At 30.3% G+C, this 19,813-nt stretch overlaps 2 protein-coding genes across 2 annotated transcripts in view; both read left to right on the top strand.

Moving 5' to 3' along the window:
* Positions 1-12,047: 12,047 nt before the first annotated feature.
* LOC131848136 (transcription initiation factor IIA subunit 1) lies at positions 12,048-13,626 on the top strand. The gene has a single exon (XM_059197900.1). It carries the CDS (start codon positions 12,417-12,419, stop codon positions 13,401-13,403), a length of 987 nt encoding a protein of 328 aa, XP_059053883.1. The 5' UTR covers positions 12,048-12,416; the 3' UTR covers positions 13,404-13,626.
* Positions 13,627-18,309: 4,683 nt separating this feature from the next.
* The window catches only part of LOC131848313 (regulating synaptic membrane exocytosis protein 1), a 43,163-nt gene continuing 41,659 nt past the window's right edge, over positions 18,310-19,813 (top strand). The window contains exon 1 of the mRNA XM_059198128.1: positions 18,310-18,651. Coding sequence (XP_059054111.1) covers positions 18,616-18,651 — 36 coding nt within the window. The 5' untranslated portion in view covers positions 18,310-18,615. The remainder of the gene's footprint in view (positions 18,652-19,813) is intronic.

Here is a 19,813-nt window from a genome sequence, read left to right as displayed (position 1 = left end):
TGAGTAATTGATATAAATTTATGTATTGTGAAAATACATAATTAATATACGTAAAAATTCACCAGACCGTCTTTGTATTGTGTGGAGAATCTAACCTGCGACCGTTGGAAGTATTACGGTGTGCTAAACCACTTACTAAGGACACACTATGGAGTAAATATTACCATTACTTCAATTTCATTCATATAATTGATATTTTATTAACACTACTTTATACGGGTGTTATTGTGCTGTATATTGTTATTTATTTTTTCATAGGCGTAATATCAATAACGCATTTAAGGAATTTATAGACAACCCATAAGTTATTTTTTTATACACGACACAAAGCTTAGAAATTAGAAGTCTGTAACGTCTATATCACCGTATTGGTTTTATGTAAATACATGGTGAGGGTTACAGGTAAAAAATAATTTATCATATACCTGACCTTACACTTTATTATTAGGTAAAGGTAAATTTATATTGCAATCTAACCTATTTCCATAAGCAACAGTCACCTCGGCGTTGTCTCAGATGACTGCCTCGTATGTTATTCATGAGGCTCGATTGAAATGTGCTGCATACCCTTAGTGCTTACCACATGCTCACTTGGTACACAGTGCCTCGCCTACTCTTTTTTTATTATTTTTAATTACTTATTAATTTATGCAATAAAAAGGGCAAAAGCTATTATTATTACATGTTTATTTATATATATAGGCAATTACACAGTTTCCAGATTTAAGGCCACATAAATCTTATCAAAAATCTGGTATTTTATATTAGTATTATTATATTCTTTTGATAATAAAATATAAATGAATACGAATATGCCAAAAATATTGTAAAGACATTGATATATATAGAACTCATTGTGCTAAAATATATTTTTATATATTCTTAATAGCTACTATTTCATATATAGGTACGTCAAAACAAGAATCTGTTTGAAGACAGGGAATTAATAGAATCGAATATATTGGGAAAGTTTGTTTAAAAGTGGGTGGTATTGATCATTTTAAGCAATTTGTGTTTGAATATAATAGAAATTAATTTTATTTGTAAATAAATAAGCAAAACGCGTTCCTTATAACATTTAAGCGGCCTACATATCTACGACACTAAAGGGACAGGGACAATAGTAGTAGTGGTGAGTACTGGGTTTCACTGTACTGGATTGCTTATTAAATCGCCTGAAATTGAGGCCGATTTCTTAGTGTTTCCGCCGAGCTCAATCATTACACCTGATTTTAATATTGTATGTAATATCGGTATAACTAACCGAATATGTTAAAATTACTCATATTACTAACATAATAATGGGAATATTATTCAATATATGTACTTATACTTTTTTTTAATTCAAAATATTCTAATTATATACCGTTTTGATAGTGTTATCGCCTATCATTTAATATTATTAAATGTGAAAGTTTTAAAAAAGGTTTTTTGTTACTATATTACACCGCTTTACTTCCGATGGTCGCGGGTTCTATTCCTCGCACGGCACAAACATTTGTATTCATGAGTATAATTGTTTGTATCGGTCTGGGTGTTTTCTCTTGTATAATATGTATGTATTTACGAAAAAAAAAAATTATCTATGTATCTGTATCAGTTGTCTAGTACCCATAACACAAGCTTTAGCTAGCTTAACTTGGGACTAGATGGCGCTGTGTGAATTGTCCTGAGATTATTATTATTATTATATATATATATATATATATATATTGTTATATACCTACTTATATTACTAATTCCCGCAAACGGATACTCTTTATATATTTACATACACTATAATATTTACTCGGTTTCAATAGTTAGTTCAATAGTGTTTATTTTAGAATATACCTAATATTATTTTGATAAGCGGCGACCGATTTCGATACACAAAATGCCGGATGACGATGTACATATATGTACGTAATAAATATTCTAATCAATAACATAATTATTTGTATGGCTTTCAAAGAACTCAGCTCTTGAGGACATCTGTGTGTGTAAGTTTAGATAATGGCCGTGTTATTCTTTCTGTGAATTAAGAATTTTCTAGTAAATCTTCAGTGAATACCGGAAATTATTATTTTTATAGCTATCTTCGCTTTGCTCTGTTCTTATGCGTTTAACGTTTTGTTGTCGGGGTATTACATGAATTTCGATTTCCTGTAGGTACTCTTCTTGTAAAAAAGTACATCTTTGTTTGTATAGTTACTGAACTATAATATTTCAATTGTTGTTTAGTACAAACGTACGTAGAGTATGTGTTACGTACGTTGTAATACGAAATATATTCTTTTGTTTGTTGACTACATTCGCCAATTATTTTGAATATTCGTGTAGTGTTCATTAATTATAAACCATTGTATTGTAATACATATAGTCTTAGGACAACCCAATGCAACTTTATGATGAGTTGGTCTTCTGATTATACGATATCTGGTTTAGGAACGGAATAATGAAAGACTCTTGATATTAGTTTGATAATATAATAATATTTCATAAACAGGTTGTCAATTAATATAATTTTTAAACATCTTTTGAAATTCCTTCTTCTTCTTTATTTATTTTCCCTTCTTTTTAGTTCTTATATATTTATAAGGTTTTTAAATTATAAAGAATTCAGAGGAAAAAAATGTGTAAGTACCTATTAGCTAGGATCATATAATATAGTGAAATCCAGCTATAACTCTAGCTTATTTTGTTTACAGTTATATTTTTTTTTTTAATGTAGACAATCTAAATACCTACATCAGAAAAAATACTACGGTGGCCGTAGAACCTATCTACAAGTATTAGGCACTTAACTACATTGATAGAGTCGTGATCTTAAGAATTATTAGGGGAGATTATAGCGAGCTTCGGCTTCAAAGGTATATTTTCGTCTTCGTCGAGTCCCGAAAAGTTAATCTTTCGATAATTTAAGACTAAATTTAAAACTTTAGGAATGACACAGTAAATTCCAGTAAATGTGTAATGTAATTGTACTGTAATTTCTCAAATATTCATCTATATGCATATTATATATATATATACGTGTTCTAAAATACTATATGTACATAGACATGTAGTATATTAGAACACGTTTTATTAAGTGTAATTGTCATCACTTCATAAATCTGACTTAGGTACCATTATTTCTCCTTATATATTCATACCCATATAAAGGGATGTGTACATATTTTCTTTAACAAATAAAGTTTATACCCGTCTCACGTTACATTGTGTACTTAAATACAAAGGGTTTTCCACGTTACTGATCCATTCTTGGGTTTACGTGCGATGTTTTACAAAAAATCACGGCCAATCGGTTCAGTTCACAACACATCGTACACTTAAAACGTTCGCGTCCTGCATGCCATAGCAGGTCAACTTACAACTGAAAGACTAAAAAAGAAAAAAAATAGTTAATAATTAAAATGGTTAATAATTTAAAGGTTTCTGTTTTCCAACAGAAACATCAAAAAATTAACTATACTTTATCTTTATAAAAACCTACTCGTACATATGTATAATAATGGCCTAATGTACTATTGATTCTTAAACCAATAAAAAAAATTGCGTGTTGATTTATATTTCTAAACGGCTCTTTAGTGAAGGAAACACCGATAACAAAACCAAAAATTTATCCGGCGGTAACTACCCATACATTTTCTGCCGACTCGTTGGATTCAGATGTACTCTGAGAAATGTGTGTGCATGTCAAGTGCTGTGTTCCCCATGACGCCGTGACGTCGACATTTCATAATATCTTTGATTACCCCATCTGGGATAATAATCGTGATGTTATGTTTTACTGGTTTAATAAACATCTTTGAAAGTAGGTATATAATATACTTTGCAATATTTAATCATGGAGCAATAATGAGGAATCGCAGTATGTGCCTACATTTTCTACTAAGAGTTTTACTATTATTTGATTTCTTGTTACGAATTTACCTTAGCCCTTTTCACTCAGATACCTCTACAAAAACGTTTGAAAGTGATATGGGTGGAGGTTGACCTGTTAAAAATATCGTTTTTTGTAAGCCTTAGTGTCTAAGGCATCTATTTCAGTCTTCCATTGTAATATAATGTTAGAATAAAATCTATTTCTATTCTAATAAAAACGAGCATTTGTACTTGAATAGAGAAACGGAAATTCAATAATTTCATCTGTATACCTTTATCTCCATATTTACCACTACTGTGTTCAACTTCAATAGTAAAAGGGTTATATTTTATGATAGTATTACATATTGTATTTAATTTCTAAATAGGTATGATATGACATGATAAGTAATCATCTATAATAAGTTGCAATTACTATATTGCTTGCGTCTGATAGAAGGTACCACCAATTGTATTGTCTGTGGACCAATAACTTGCATTTCAGAGCAAATTTTCTATTAATTCTTTTAGTTTTGTTGAAAATTCTTACATGCTGGTGCACAGCTAACACAAATTTACATCAATATAACGCTGTTCGTTAAAGTCGTATTTCACTTTGGCGGGAAAAAAATAAAACAGTACCTACTACCTAGATGATTTATTCTGGGTCATGTCTCTAAAATAACTCACTTTCGCAACGTTTACGAAACAATAAATCAATGTTTCGTGAATTTGGGAAAAATGTGATTGTTGAAGTAAATAAAATATGGTACATTATTGTTTTTTGTTGATGATGATGGGATGATGTTCCCGCCTGCTTAATGGTATATGCTCTCACCACCAGTTAAATATGATAGAACGAGTTATAATGTCAGTCAGTCCATTATAGTGGTTATCGTAGGAGCCCACAATGGGAATACTAACACTAATAATCTAAGTCAAAATAAGGTTATTTTACTCGATGTGAGTAAACTACCTTTATTTTGACTATAACTGGTGGTCTGAGAGCATATACCATTAACGCAGATGAGAACATCATTCCCTCATCATCAACAACTTTGTCTACCCCAGAATCTATATTTGCGGCAAGGTTTCGTAATCTATGCGATATTGTAATTTATTTTATTTTAGTATCTTATAATGATTTACTTGCCAGAGATAAATCTGTACAGAAAAACATAGGGAATACTTCTTAAGGTTCAACTAATTGGTAATGGAATCTTAAATTACCGTCATTGCTATTGACATAGATTTTTTTCCAGGCCATAAAAATGTACTTATATAAAGATTAACGTGACAGTCGTTTTAGATTAGCAATTACTCGCAACCGATTGCACGCAATTAACGTGCCGGGCTTTAATTTCCGTCGCCTTGTGTCCTGGCGAGATCGAACTCATTCTGGCGCGCTCGCAGTACATCGTGCACCAGCTTCTAATCAATAATATTCGCGTCTACACATGTATATTTTATAATATTACCTACAAAATGGTCATTTTATTACTCAATAAATAAATACTAAATTATTACAGATATATTGGGACAAGTTACGCAGCGCCATCTACTCCCAAATTAAGCAGAGCTTGTGTTGTGGGTTTTAGATAACTATTTTATACATAGAAAATACCCAGATACAATACCGATACAAACAATCCGCCACCATCGGAAAGTAAGACGGTGTGATAAACCGACCACGGAGGCGGTGGTGGTGATGATTGGTGACTAGTTTACCATTACTATAAGTCCACACCCCTCCCTCTTTGTTTTTAGGAATAAAGATCTTATAAACTTGTTAACAGTAACAAAAAAAAAACAAATAGGCTAAATCATTGCGGTCGACAGGTTTGTCGCAATCGGTTGCCTATTAATTATCCATTTTTGTTTTTATTAGTTTCTGACAGGTATATTTCTGACAGGCATATAGTTTTTAACATTGTTTATCTAGAAAAGAAAGAAAGCCTTTCTGTGAATTATGTTAACTAAATAATTTATTAATTAATAAATTTATAAAATTAAGTTATAAAATACTAATCAAAGCATAACAGTGATTTTCCTTAATTTCGAAATGTAATGATACTATATAAAATGATAAATCTTGTTTAGTAGAACCGTAAATAAAAGCTGAGGTAGTAAATCTTAATTTCTTAAGACCAATGCATGTAAGCACAATCTGAATTGAATTTAAGGTAAAATAATTGTACGTCTTCATGTCACGTGCAGACAGAGTCTCAAGAGTGAAATTACGAACGTGAGTAAACAACAACACATTTCTTCAAGTCATATATTTTTATATGAAATATTATATCTTTAATATATAATCAAGATAGATAGTGCTGTGGCAGTCCTGACTTATGATGATTATACTTCTTTGTAATCATTATAAGTCAGGACCACAACGGCCAGACTGACATTGTATCGCGAATATTGGTAAAATGATAGGTATGCATACTTTTTTATAATATATGTAGAAACATATATTAATAAATACATAATTACAATTTTAGTTGGTAAAGAACCAAGCAAAATGTAATGAACAGAATATTATGTTTCACTAAAATATCTAGGAAATAATAGTATTCAAGAGTAATACCTAACCGTAGCAAAACTTTGCAGCAATTTTATTTTATTGTTTTGTGGACTTTGTTACGCAGAAGTGCTGGAAAATGGTTCAAATAGACTTACGAAGCAGAGTTTTACGCTTGCGCCTGCTGTTTAAACTGCTAATTTGCCTGGCGACACTGCACACCAAGATACGTTGAGAATACAAAGGGTGGCGTTTAATAAAGACACTTATCACGTTCTTCTCGTAGTAGTAATTTACGCTAAATTTGTCCATAGACCTATAATATTTTAAAATAAGTAAATTTATCAAGTATAATAATTAATAATATCTGATCTTATCATATTATTTTTATATATGTATCTTTATTTACTTATGAACTATCATTCTAGTGTTCCGAAAAATCCTTTCTTAGAAGATGAATGGATTATAAAAGAAACTTAAATTAAACATTTATATTCCAAATTGTTTATTGCTTTAAGTCGATATGCATTAATCAACCAGTAAACAAATGGAAAGTCCGATAAAGTATTTTTAATATTATATAAAAGAAAACCATTTTGAATAGGATGGTGTACTACAAAAGATCAACAACTAGTATTTATCGAGGAAATAGATACTTCCATCTGAGGACGATGTACGGCAAACATGACATGGGCCGAATACTTCCGCGAGTCGTTTGTTGTACACACGAGTATAACACCCCTCGTGAGCTCGACGCTGCCTCGCTCAATCAACTTCCTCTTCCCTCGGATGATGTCACGTTAAACGCAATTTATATGACACACCGAGCCTCCACAGTCATAAATTAAATTTTGTCAACAGTAAATGAAATATGTTTAACTACCTAAACCTAATTATATTATTATAAATGGCCTTTTAAAAATTCTTCACGATCGTATCGCAGATTGATTTAATGGTGAACATTGTTGTTATTATTGAATAGATTGTTAATTATAATTTAAATGCTACAGGGTACTGCTATAAAAAATATAAACCTAACTACAAATAAATTACTATTTTGTGTCACTTTCAGTTATGTCACTTCCTTTTGGTAAATGGACAAATCTATCTTTTAACATAGATAGTGATTTAGTTTAAACCTTAGGTCTAAAACAAGTGATATCCTTCTTGTTGGCAATAATTACTTACAATACTTTTATTATATGTACGGTGACTTTAATATTTGGTTAGTAATTCATAATATTCAAAAAGCTACCGGACCGACCCGAATAGGCCGCGTAACTCCCATCATTCATTTCTTTTATCATCTTTATGCCTAAGCTTAATATTGGAGAGTCGCTAAAGGTATGCGATTTACTTGGCCAAATTACTTTTATATTTCTTGAGTTTACAAATTCTATATTTTAGTTAAGGATATTATAAAATTACTTTTATAAGAATAAGATAATTAACTGGCGAAAAGTAATAAGAGATCCTACAATGAAGATAGAAGCAGGTTATAGGTAAGACAAACTGAAAAATATAACCAGTCGTTGCAAATATAAATATCATATAAAGGTCATTATGTATAAAAAAGTCGGCATTGACGGCATTGACGGACAGCAACTGTGCAAGTTACCTGCAATTATTTGCTTATTGTAAATGTTTTATTGTATTGTAAAAATACAGCACATAGGTAATAACGATTCTGCGGAATTTGTACCGTATTTAAAAAACCTTTATTGTACTACTAGTGTTCTTAAATAAGATAACAAAATAAATACCTATAGTTATTTTGTAACTAATGGCGTTACAATTTGTATTTACAATAATAGGTATATGTGGTAATATTTAAGGTTCAAACTTATAGTCGAGTCGAGAGTCGACCATAAATATTTTAGTACATATATTATTTACTCTTTTCATTATTGCCGCTTACACAATCTACTTGATTTAAAATTATCAATAAGAGAATAGAGTCTCATGAATGAAATATCTTTCTAACCATTAAAGATAACGAATTTTACAAAAATGCTAAAATATTAGAAATTTAAAAATGCTTTCAGTTTTCAAGACTACATAACCTTTTCTTCCCCTTTTTAATTCCTCAGGCGAAAGGAAATTGATTGTTTATCTGCGTCTTTTAAAATACCAGAGTGATTACTTTTATTGAATGAGATAGTTGTCTTGTGTGTGTTGTATAAAAATAACCTGTACTTCCAAGTATTTACAGAAAAATATAATAAATCTAGCAATAGGTTTAAATTAATATTTCATCAGAATTATTAAAAGTTATTTCAGTGACTAATTTAACATTTTTGAAATGCACAAATGAAATAGTTTATATTTGAAATGGTTTGCAGTTGAATGCGTAAAATGAGCATAATAAAGTGTGCACTCGTATTCCCATATAAGCAATAATGAGGGCGCGCTGGGAGCGGTCGCCGGCAGCCCGCCCTCCTCCACCGCCGCCCGTGTCGATAGCACCCGTATGTCTATTATGCCCGGGCCATATTCTATGCCTATCCATTCACTGCAATGAAAACTATTAACGAACGAATAAAACAAGATTTTTTTAAATTTTATTCCAAATAACATATTTTAATATCAGTTTGGTTGACTTTGTTTTCGGTAATTGTACTTACATGTACCTTACAATACTAGCTGTGGTATAAATAGACTAAATGAAACTATTGTGAACAAAGACTTCTGTGTAATTAATGTGCAACTTATCAGGCAAAAAAAACATAATTCATTGGGCTATTTTCTCGAACTGACTCAACAAATAGGCATTAATTCTAAAAATGATTTATTTGAGTTCATTTGCCTATTTTCACAATAGGTAAAGTACAGATTTTTTCTATTCTTGGATTCATATATTTTATCTCATGAAAAGGCCAAATGTTTAGCTAATATATTGTACCATATATTGGCATGTTATGAGCAACTACGAGATATGTATTGTACATTTTATATAACTGTAGGTTATAATATTCTAAGTAAATGTCTAAACTATAACTAACTTATTAAACTAAATAACTAACTTTTAATGTAAACTTTAATTGATTGATGTAGGTACATAATATTTTATTGAAGGATCCACAATTAATCTGATAAAAAATGTGTGTTTGAAGTTGGCAACTAACGATCTTGCATAAACACTTGTTAATGAAGCTATTTAAGACACAACACGTAGGAACATTTGAGGCATGCCTTGAAGGTATCTTATACACGTAACTACCACCGCAGCTACAGGTGGGCGAACTCATGGCCTACATATAAAGCCGAGACCAACTTTACGACTTCCCCATAAATTCCTACGCCATTCTTGAAGTTCAGTAAAAGTGATGAGTACATTTTTCAACGACTTCTATAAGGGGAAAGTTCTCAATTGGACTGTATTTTTATATCACATCTATATGTTATACACGAGTATCTTCGCCAGTTCTAAAACGATAACCAAGGGACATCCAGGTACCCAGTTATAAACAATAAAAAATTGCAATCACTTTTACAACAATGATAATAATGTGTAAGTAGAGTAGAGTTGTAGAGTATTTTAATTATACTTAGGAACGTATATTATTATACTTATTTATCTATTCAAACAAAAACTATAACTGTTACAATTGCCAATACTATTTATTATTTAATTAAATGAAATTACAGTTAGAGGTTCAGATTCTAAGTATAAAGTCAATACGAAGTCTAAAGGGTTACAATTGCTAACAGTAGATACTACACACAGTACAACACAGTTTGCATTATCAATTGTCAAATGGGTGATATAAAATTGTAAACTTCTTAATTTCTATCCATTTAAAATTAAAAGAGAATTCCCTACATATATCTTATGTGTATTGGCTTATCATTCTGTTTACAAATGGTTAGCCTTATTTATTATTAATAATAGTATAGAATTTATGTTCACTAAATCCTTTATATTTTTTTTTATTAATTTAACCATCCCCCCTGGCATATTGGGTAAAACAAAATCATTGTTAAAAAGCAGAAAGAAAAGAAACAATTGCATCAACATTACATAATACTACATAGCATGGCATTCACAGTCTAATAATTGAAGTAGATTGAGGAAGCTATTCTCTGTCCACAATGTGTTCCGAACTGAAAAATACGGAAATGAACCTACACAGAAAACAGAAATAGTGTAGCGACTTAACGATTATCTTGATAAAAAGATTTTATATCCCAGATTTCTCAAAACATGTGACAAACAATTTTATATTGAGTCGCGGGAACAGCTTTTCCGCGACTTCATCCGTGTAGAGTTTAACTTTATTTTTCTAAAATAAAAGTAGCCTAAATTACTCCTTATTACATCAGTTAGCTGCCAAAAAAAGTCCCGTTAAAATCGGTCCAGCCATTTCAGAGACTAGCCGGAACAAACACACCGACAGTCTGTTTGTTCCGACTATAATATTGAAATTACCGTTTTTTACTACATGCATATGATCTATACATATAAATAAAATTGGAGTGTCTGTTTATAATATTGAAATAACCGTTTTTTACTACATGCATATGAATACAAATACGGTACATAAAACCACTTTTTACAATTTACAATTTTCACTTTTTACAAACAGACACTCCAATTTTATTTATATGTATTGATTACTTGCGTCACAGTGAGATTTTACTTGAAGAACTTTTTGGAGGTCCTATGTGGTTGTTATTTTTAAATTAGTTCTGTAGTTTTAAACAGGAATTGATTCCTTTGCGCATTGTTTTTTTATCTGTTACCATAAAGAAACAGGTAGGTACGTATTATTAATTATATGTCCTATGTATTTTTGTTAATAAATGGTCAAAGCCTGTCCATATTAAAAAAACGTCAATTTGTCTCATCGTTATTTTATGTAGATTACTGAAAAAATAAAGCTACTAGGTAAGTTGTAGGTATTGTTTGTATCTGTCTAGATGATTTCTTTATACATTACTATCTATTTACAAATAATAAGTATTTCAGTATTTATGTCATCTTCCCATATCTTTACAATTTATATTGTGTTGAATTATTACATTGAATTTAAATTTAAATTTATTTTATTACATTGATTAGAATTTATTATTAGTTATGTGTCATATTTTTTAAATACTTACACATAAAAGAAAGGCAATAATAATTGATTCAAAGATATTCCTCTTCATAACACAATCTCTGCTACTATGACGTTGTGTAAATTGTCTAAAAATACGTTGACCTGACCGAATAATTTCTTTTTTCGAATTTTTAAAGTACAAATCCACAACATTAATGCTTTGTTACCAATATTTATTATCATATCTTATCAAAATTTTCTTTAAATCATTATACAGTGCCGCCATCTATCAGATCAGAATAAACTATGAGTTAGATTTTGTATTATGTTGTATGTCATAGTGCACAGTGCTATTACTTCAAAACAATAACTACTAGTAACGATAAAAAGGCTGCATGAAATGGAACGTTAATAATTTAGCCATAGACATTTAAATACGGTGTTGCTATATTAAAATATAATTTTTCATAATTTGTGAATAATTTAATTTAACTAGATTCTTTTAAAGTAAAAGCTATTTTAAAAATTTGCTGACACAAACTCTTTAATATGACATGTTAAAAATAGGGCGCGGCAAGAACATGGCGTCGGCAGTTTCGAATGGTCGGCATGGCGCTGAGTTCACGCATGCGCCTTTTTATCAATGTTCGTCTATGCAAAGACAATATTTGTAATCTGGCAAATTGTCTTTTTTATAAGGTTATGTTTTAGTGTTAATTGTCAAAATTTTCTGCTGAATATTTTTATGAGATTTGTCGAGAATATGGAGTGGACATATTTTATCGTATAGTGAATAAGGAAATCGGTAAATAATTGTCTAACATTTCCTATGAATGGCTGTGTACTCTTGAATTTCATATGACATTGATTTGAGATGTGAACAGGAAAGTGAATACGCACTTCTTACGATATATGATCTACGGCAAGTAATAAATTACAGCTGAACTGAGATAAGTAGTTTAAAAGTTCTCATAATTCATTATAAGTAGTAGTTAAATATCAAAATGACTATGAGTCAGGTGTCTGTATTAAAACTGTACAATGCAGTAATGGACGATGTCATAGCCGGAGTCAGAGATTGTTTCTTGGATGACGGTGTCGATGAACAAGTATTGCAAGAACTAAAACAATTATGGAAAACAAAATTACAAGCTAGCGGCGCCATGGACCCACCAATACCCGAAACTCCAATGCCACCACCCGTGTTACAAAACTTTCAAAAAGCCAATGGCAATAATATGTTACCTAAGAGATCAGTTGATAGCATGATGGCTCAAGGTTCTAGCCAACAAAACTCTGTAGTTGAACATGGTGTACCAACTTCTAATATTCCTGGCACACATTCGCACCATGTTTTGGATCCCAATAATAAAGTACCTGTCCAGTTAACATTGCCCGCTCAACCGGGAGTACCTGGATCACAAGCACGGTCCTTTACTATTCAAATACCGGCTTCCGCGCTGAATGGCAACAAGTTGCATCAGGTTCTTACTGGTCCCATCATTAATGCCACAATAAGTTTGCCACAGCCTCTTGCGGCTACTCTACTTCAACAACACATAAATTCTGCACTAGCAGGACAACAGAATGAATTTGATGGTGGTGGAGGTGGACGCAGTGGTGCTGCTCCATTTTCATTGGATGGTGCGATGGATTCCTCCGATGATGAGGGCTCAAATGTTGGAGATGCATCGGATGATGGGGCAGGTGATGATGATGAAGATGAGGAGTCTGCAGAAGAACGAGCAGAGGAAGAAGAAGAAGAGCGGGATGATAGTGGTGGTGCTGAAGAAGAACCTCTGAATTCTGGTGATGATGTGTCTGATGAAGAGCCTGGTGATATGTTTGATACTGATAATGTTGTTGTGTGTCAGTACGACAAGATAACACGTAGCCGTAACAAATGGAAATTTTACTTAAAAGATGGCATTATGAACCTTGCTGGTAAAGACTATGTCTTTCAAAAAGCAAATGGTGATGCAGAATGGTGAAACAGTTTATAACATATATATATAGACAAACAGTGTGTATTTTTATTAATGGTGTAACTCATTATACCTAAATGACTTTAGTAAGAATGAAAAAGGATCCAAAAAGACATTGGTTGAAATATTATCTCAAATTTATTTTAAAATAAATGACATCATTGACCTTATGAATTGCTTTTGTTATGAATTAAGGCCCTTTATACATATTTTAGTTTCAATCTATGAGTTGATTATTGTATTAGTGTTTTAATATCACACATTGATAATAAAATAGTAATATTCAAAATGCAGATATTATTGCTATTGTTTTAAATTCCTATAAATATTGATATTATAATCCTAATACATATACATAAATTTAATTTAGCGGTGAATTAATGTTGGTGTATTATAATTCTGAATAAAGTCAATGTTGTTATTTCCTTGTAATTAAAATATTAATTGTTTAGAAGTGAGGAGAAGAATCATTTTCAAACTTATAAATTGTTAATGCTAAATCTCTAGCAGAACTGAGCCATTTACTAAATTTCATTCTTAAAATTTTCTGTTCTCAAGACATCTATGTATAAATAAAGGTATTGCTAGTTAGGTGGACCATGTAATGGCTTCATTCTGCAAATGCTTATATTAGAAAATATAAACCAACATTGAAATTGTAATAAATATGTTGATGTTTTTGATATTATGAACAAGTTGCAATTTTAGCTTCACTAAAATTGATATTTCAGAAATACATTCTATATTTAAATATCATACAATACTGTTTATAGGTGTTTTATTATAGTGCCATAAACAAGAAATTACAATAGTAACATGCACCCAGTTAGGAGAAATAATGTAAGGATTGTAATCATGATAACATTCTAATACTGTTAGTCTATCTAAAGTGTGTATTCAAGCTATGATTTGATATAATATTTTTATGCATGTACAGCATATTATATAGTAAGACCCAATCATATTTAGTGAAGTTAATTAGCATTATTACAATTAAATTTCAATTAAGTGTATTTGATATATCTCAATTTATCAGTGTCTATTAGAATAATTTAATCCCCATTTTTATTGACAATATTTTGTATGCAGTATCATATTTAGTTCATTATCAGAAACATCTGTTTATATATTATTATTATTATTATTATTAGTTATTATGTATTGTACATTATAAATTATTTATTTTATTATTCACAAACTATCACATTTAATTTCTAAAAATAATTGAGGTGATCAGGGGATCTTTTTGTAATTACTTAATTAATTGTTAATGCACCAGTAGAAATCTTAAAATATTTTTTTAATAACTATTGATGATAATGTATGTTTGCATTCATTTTGCACTTATAAACAATGAATCTTATCATTTTGACTGAATTACATGTGAAAGTATTGCAAGTATTGGTTATATTATTTGCATATACAACAATAATTATTATCAATAGATAATTTAATTTAATATACCATAACTAGTTTATAAAAGGTATTATGGTTATGTATTAATTATGTTATCACATTAACTGGTCACCACAAAAATAAAAATAGATTGCTGTATTATTTTTTTATTTGCATATTCGCAAATTCGATTAATTTTGCACATTTTGAGTAAAGAAAATTAAGTTAATACATATTATTGTGATATGAATATTAGTAAAACTGTAACTTATAATATTCTTAGCAGCTGCTCATTGAGTTAACAAAGCCAGTAAGTTCTTTAGTTACATCTCAAATAATATAGGTTACTTATGGTTTGTTTTACGCCCCTAGATACATAACGAAGTTTGACGAGGATTGTAATTATAATAAAATATGTTGCATTGAATGATGTGTTTAATTATGAATTTGTAACCACCATACCTTAACCTGTGGGAGTTAGAATAAAGTTGCCTGTGTGTGATATGTGCCTCACATGTGCGAGTAGGAGCTATACTCAAAAATGTTCCTAAGTGTATAATATATTTTTCCTTTTAAATATATATTAATACAGAAAAGATTACAGTGAAAATATTATATATAGATATAAAATTAAGTCACTTAAATAAGGATATGTTGAGGATTAGAGATCGCTTATGCTCATTCTGACATTCTTCGCTAGTGTTCCACCAGAGATTACCGTTAGTACAAGCGAGTACACAATTCCATCATCATCCGTAGGAAAAAAACACTAGGATACCTATATAGATAACAAAGTGTATCAATGACATGCTCACTAACATTTCCAGACAGGTAGCGGAATCTACTTGTAAGGAGTGATTAGCACTAGCCACACAGATTTATTTTATTACTTAATTCAACTTGTAAGACTATCAGTTAGGTAAATTATGATTCTTAGCTGTTTGAATAAAAAGTATGTGTTTGTATTATATAATAGTACAAACAAAACTAAACATGTTAAATTCTATCGTAAAATATAATATTATATTCAGGCATAGTCGTATAGGCTTTACCAAGATAAAACTGTTTTTTATTTTGGTAAAGCCTAATAGACAGGTTTTTTAAAATCCTAACGAAACAAACTTTAAAACATTTTTTAATACTCTCAACCTGCAGCCAGGATATCAGTTTAATATGAAAACTACAACATTATCAGACTAGCTGAGCTGAACTTTTTTTCTTGTTTGTATTTCGAATGTAATAAAACACACTGGCCACTAGGTGAAGTGTATATTAGTGAAAACCGCAAATAAAACGTTTAACCTGTTTCTGAGAATAGATAAAGATAAAGAGACAAAAATTCTAATATAGTGTAATTTGTAATTACGTTGGATTCTATTCGGTTGATAAAGTCCGATTATAGTAGTTTTTCTTATATGTTTTCTACGTCAAGACAGGGATCAATTATATCTGTTAGGTAGGTAGGTGCCACATTATTTCATGAGTTGATTTTTCTACTTAGTTTTCGTCTTGATATTGATCCCTGTATATATCCTCCGTAACTTTTGTTTGAAAAGAACACTAGCCGAGTTCTTTTGCTGAATCTGCAAAAGGAATATTTTAAAATTAAGTTCTATTTGAATAAAAAATCTTTATATTTGTATCTATAGCCACATTTAATGTGAACCCTAAAATACTTATACGTAGTATTCATTGTATGTATTAAGGCTGGTTTAAAATGAGACACGTTCCTAGGTGAGGTAAAATATGTGTAATCAGCTCGCTATCAAAAATGTAAAGACTGTCAAAAAGGTTGCCTTCGGCAACAATAGGTTTTTGGAAAGTGGTTTATCCGATTTAAAAAAAAAGGTATTTTATAGATACACAACAAATCAATAATTCACTTATTGATATAATACGGTTTATTTTATATTTGTAATATGATTTCTAATATTGAAATTTCTTTATCTTCTTTTTTTTCTTCTTTTGGTTAATTACTTGCAACTCCAATCATATATCAAAGAGGCAATGTTGTATTTTACCTATATAATTAAATATAGGACACCATTGAACAATTATTCAATTTTAATTAATAATTTTATACATATTTTGTAATTTCACATAAATATTGGAAGGTAAATTGAGCAGTAGGTAATACCTATATCTATAGGTAGGTAGCAAATACAATAAATTATAGGTTTTCATTTTTGCATATCTATTAAGTCAAAAATAAACAATATAAAATTGTATTTAAACAAATGGTAATAAGCGGGCAGTTAATAGTTTTTTACATTTATTTAGTATTTATATAATGCCAGTTGCATAGTAGGTATCAATGTAATCAAGGATTATATTTATTTTGTACTAATGAACATAATTTTGTCACTTCTCGGTGAACGTTTATATAACAATTTTCCACGATTAATTATACACACAGACTTTTTCATTAGCGAGGGTGTACGAGAAGAGCAGTTTTATATTACCCTCGGGTACAATAAAACTGCCCCGTAATTAAATGATGGGAACATCTATGTAAGGATAGTTATGGGTTACGGTCGGAGATCAAAGAATAAGATCAAAATATATAGTATTATCGCTAAATATCACTCTCATATAAATAAATGAATAATTATTATATGACATCTTATTGATTTACTTATATGACCAGCTTATCCCGCAACTTCATACGTTTGATATTAAGAATAGCAATAACCTCCACTTTATTATACACCTATTCGTAGTTTATGAGTCTCAATTTTTTTGTGAAAAGCTGACTGACACCCGCGAAATTGTACCTAATCTTTTTTTAGGTAATAGATAGTCTACGAATATGTCCTCGTGATACAATGTATTTTCACGAGAAATTGAATTAAGATTAGATTTATAGTGAAAACATAACAAACAGAAAGACCGACATTCTTTCGCACTAATAATATCTGCTATCTGTTACCTAACTTCGATTGTTTAGATTTTCAGATTCAGATTCAGATTATTTTTTTAAAATGAGAGAATATCTGTTCTCGTAATAAAAGTATCTTCGTGTTTTTATGTGTTATCCGGTTAGTTAGGAAAACGTAACATGCGGAATGTCCGTAACATTCCACATTCCACATTTACAATATTTGTAAATATTTATGCAGTTTTTATGAAAGATAAAAAATAATATTTATATATGTCTTCATCGTAGAAAATTGTTGGTTCACCATATAATATTATAGAAGTACGTATACCATATACCTACACCTATTTACGAAATTAAACAATTTTCCACAATGATCAAAAGGTCCCTAGATTTTGGGATATCTATTACGATTGACTGTAGAGGTACATAGTTATATAACTAAGAAACTATCTACATTTGCAGTCTATCAGAACAGAGATACCTTGTAAATTACCTTAAGAGCTTACTTTCGTATCTATATCGACCTACACAATATTTAGGTACACAGTCAAAAAGAAGACACAAAGCCAACAAACAAAGTACGAACCTGTTGAATGCTTATATGTAGGCTCTTAGTTCATTCTCTCTCAGCTCGTCTACGGAACGGTCGACGTTTGTCGAATCTTGCCTTCCCGACACAAATTTCTATTTTTACTCTCTCTTTACAATGTTCACTGAACAAAGAATTAACCTCATTCTTTTGTTTGTTTCAGGATTTCGTGTGTGGCTGTGAGATTAAGTGTTACGTATAGGTATACCGATATAGTTCTTTTTTACTAAAATGTCGTGTTTCGGAGGCAGCGTCTTAATACCAGACTGAAAGCGCATGTAATCGAAGGTGTAAAGTGGAGTGCAGTGATGTGAGTGTGTGATATACAGCGCAGCGTCAGGGAAAGCGCCACCATGTTGCCTACAAATGTTATGTCCTTTATGAAAAAGGTGAGTAAATTTTAATTAGATACACACAATTATGTTTAAAAGTTGAATCTTAGAAAATATTTTTAAGTCCAAGTCGAAGTATTTTTAATTTGTTGGAAAGTTTTTAATAAAGTAACGAAACTTTGTTATCTGTAATCAATCAAAAAGTCACGTAGGGCGTCGACAACAAATCGTCCATTTTGAAATAATTGGAACGTCGCGTTTACCGTAATGCCTACGTCGACAGAACGATTGGATGTTATTGCTACTATGCCTTAATTAACATTCTCTGTGACGTTAACTACCTCCGCGCCGCCTTATGCTACCACATGTTCATTTAAATATAAAAGACCATCATATCATCATTCATATTTTATTTTTTCTCACAATATTAATATATATATATATATATATATATAGTATTCACAATATAAACTACAGTCTGGAAATTACCAGCTCGTATAATATTCATAAAACTAATCAAATTTCTCGAAGAAGTAGTTTAAAATAATTTTAAATCTTTCATATATACCTACTGCGGTCACGTGGCTCCATTTGTAATAAAACATATCGATTTTTAAATTTAACTTTATTTCTTTATGTGAGTTTCATTTTTCATACAGCGACTAATCGTGAATTCTAACGTACTCTAATGATTTTGTGTATTAACTTTTATTTCTGATTGCCTCTCCGGTGAAGGAAACATAGATAACAAACGAAATCAATTTGCAAGACAGTGGTTCAGGCTCGACCCCTGCCAAGTTGTATTTAAATGTGCTGATCGAAATGTTAAGAGTATATACCACGGCGTCGACAATTGTTAATGCTTCTGATCTGGAACAGTACTTATCTGGAACAGTCATTAAATATTCTTATTACAATTATGTTCATTTTTAATACTTATAAATTAATATTTATACATATATAATTTTCTATATTTAAGTTTTGTTGGTATTTAATTGATAACATTTATTGTACCTTCTAGCCGACTATTTAATTGCTTCTCCCGATTCAAAGCTTGCTGCTAGAGAGCGGTTTTAGCGATAAGACTGTCCATTGTATTTCGCCTTTATCATATCTTATTAAATATTAACATTTATTATTTGGAGAATATTTATTATTATTAAATCTTAATATATATGTACATCGAGAAATATCGTCTTACGATGTTATTGCTAAGTAC

The sequence above is a fragment of the Achroia grisella genome, unplaced genomic scaffold, assembly GCF_030625045.1.
Source record: "Achroia grisella isolate CSIRO2021 unplaced genomic scaffold, CSIRO_AGI_Agris_v1 utg546, whole genome shotgun sequence".
In the NCBI taxonomy this organism is placed as follows: Eukaryota; Metazoa; Arthropoda; class Insecta; order Lepidoptera; family Pyralidae; genus Achroia; species Achroia grisella.
The sequence above is the reverse complement of the archived record's forward strand: the minus strand, read 5'-3'. Positions and strand labels throughout refer to the sequence as shown.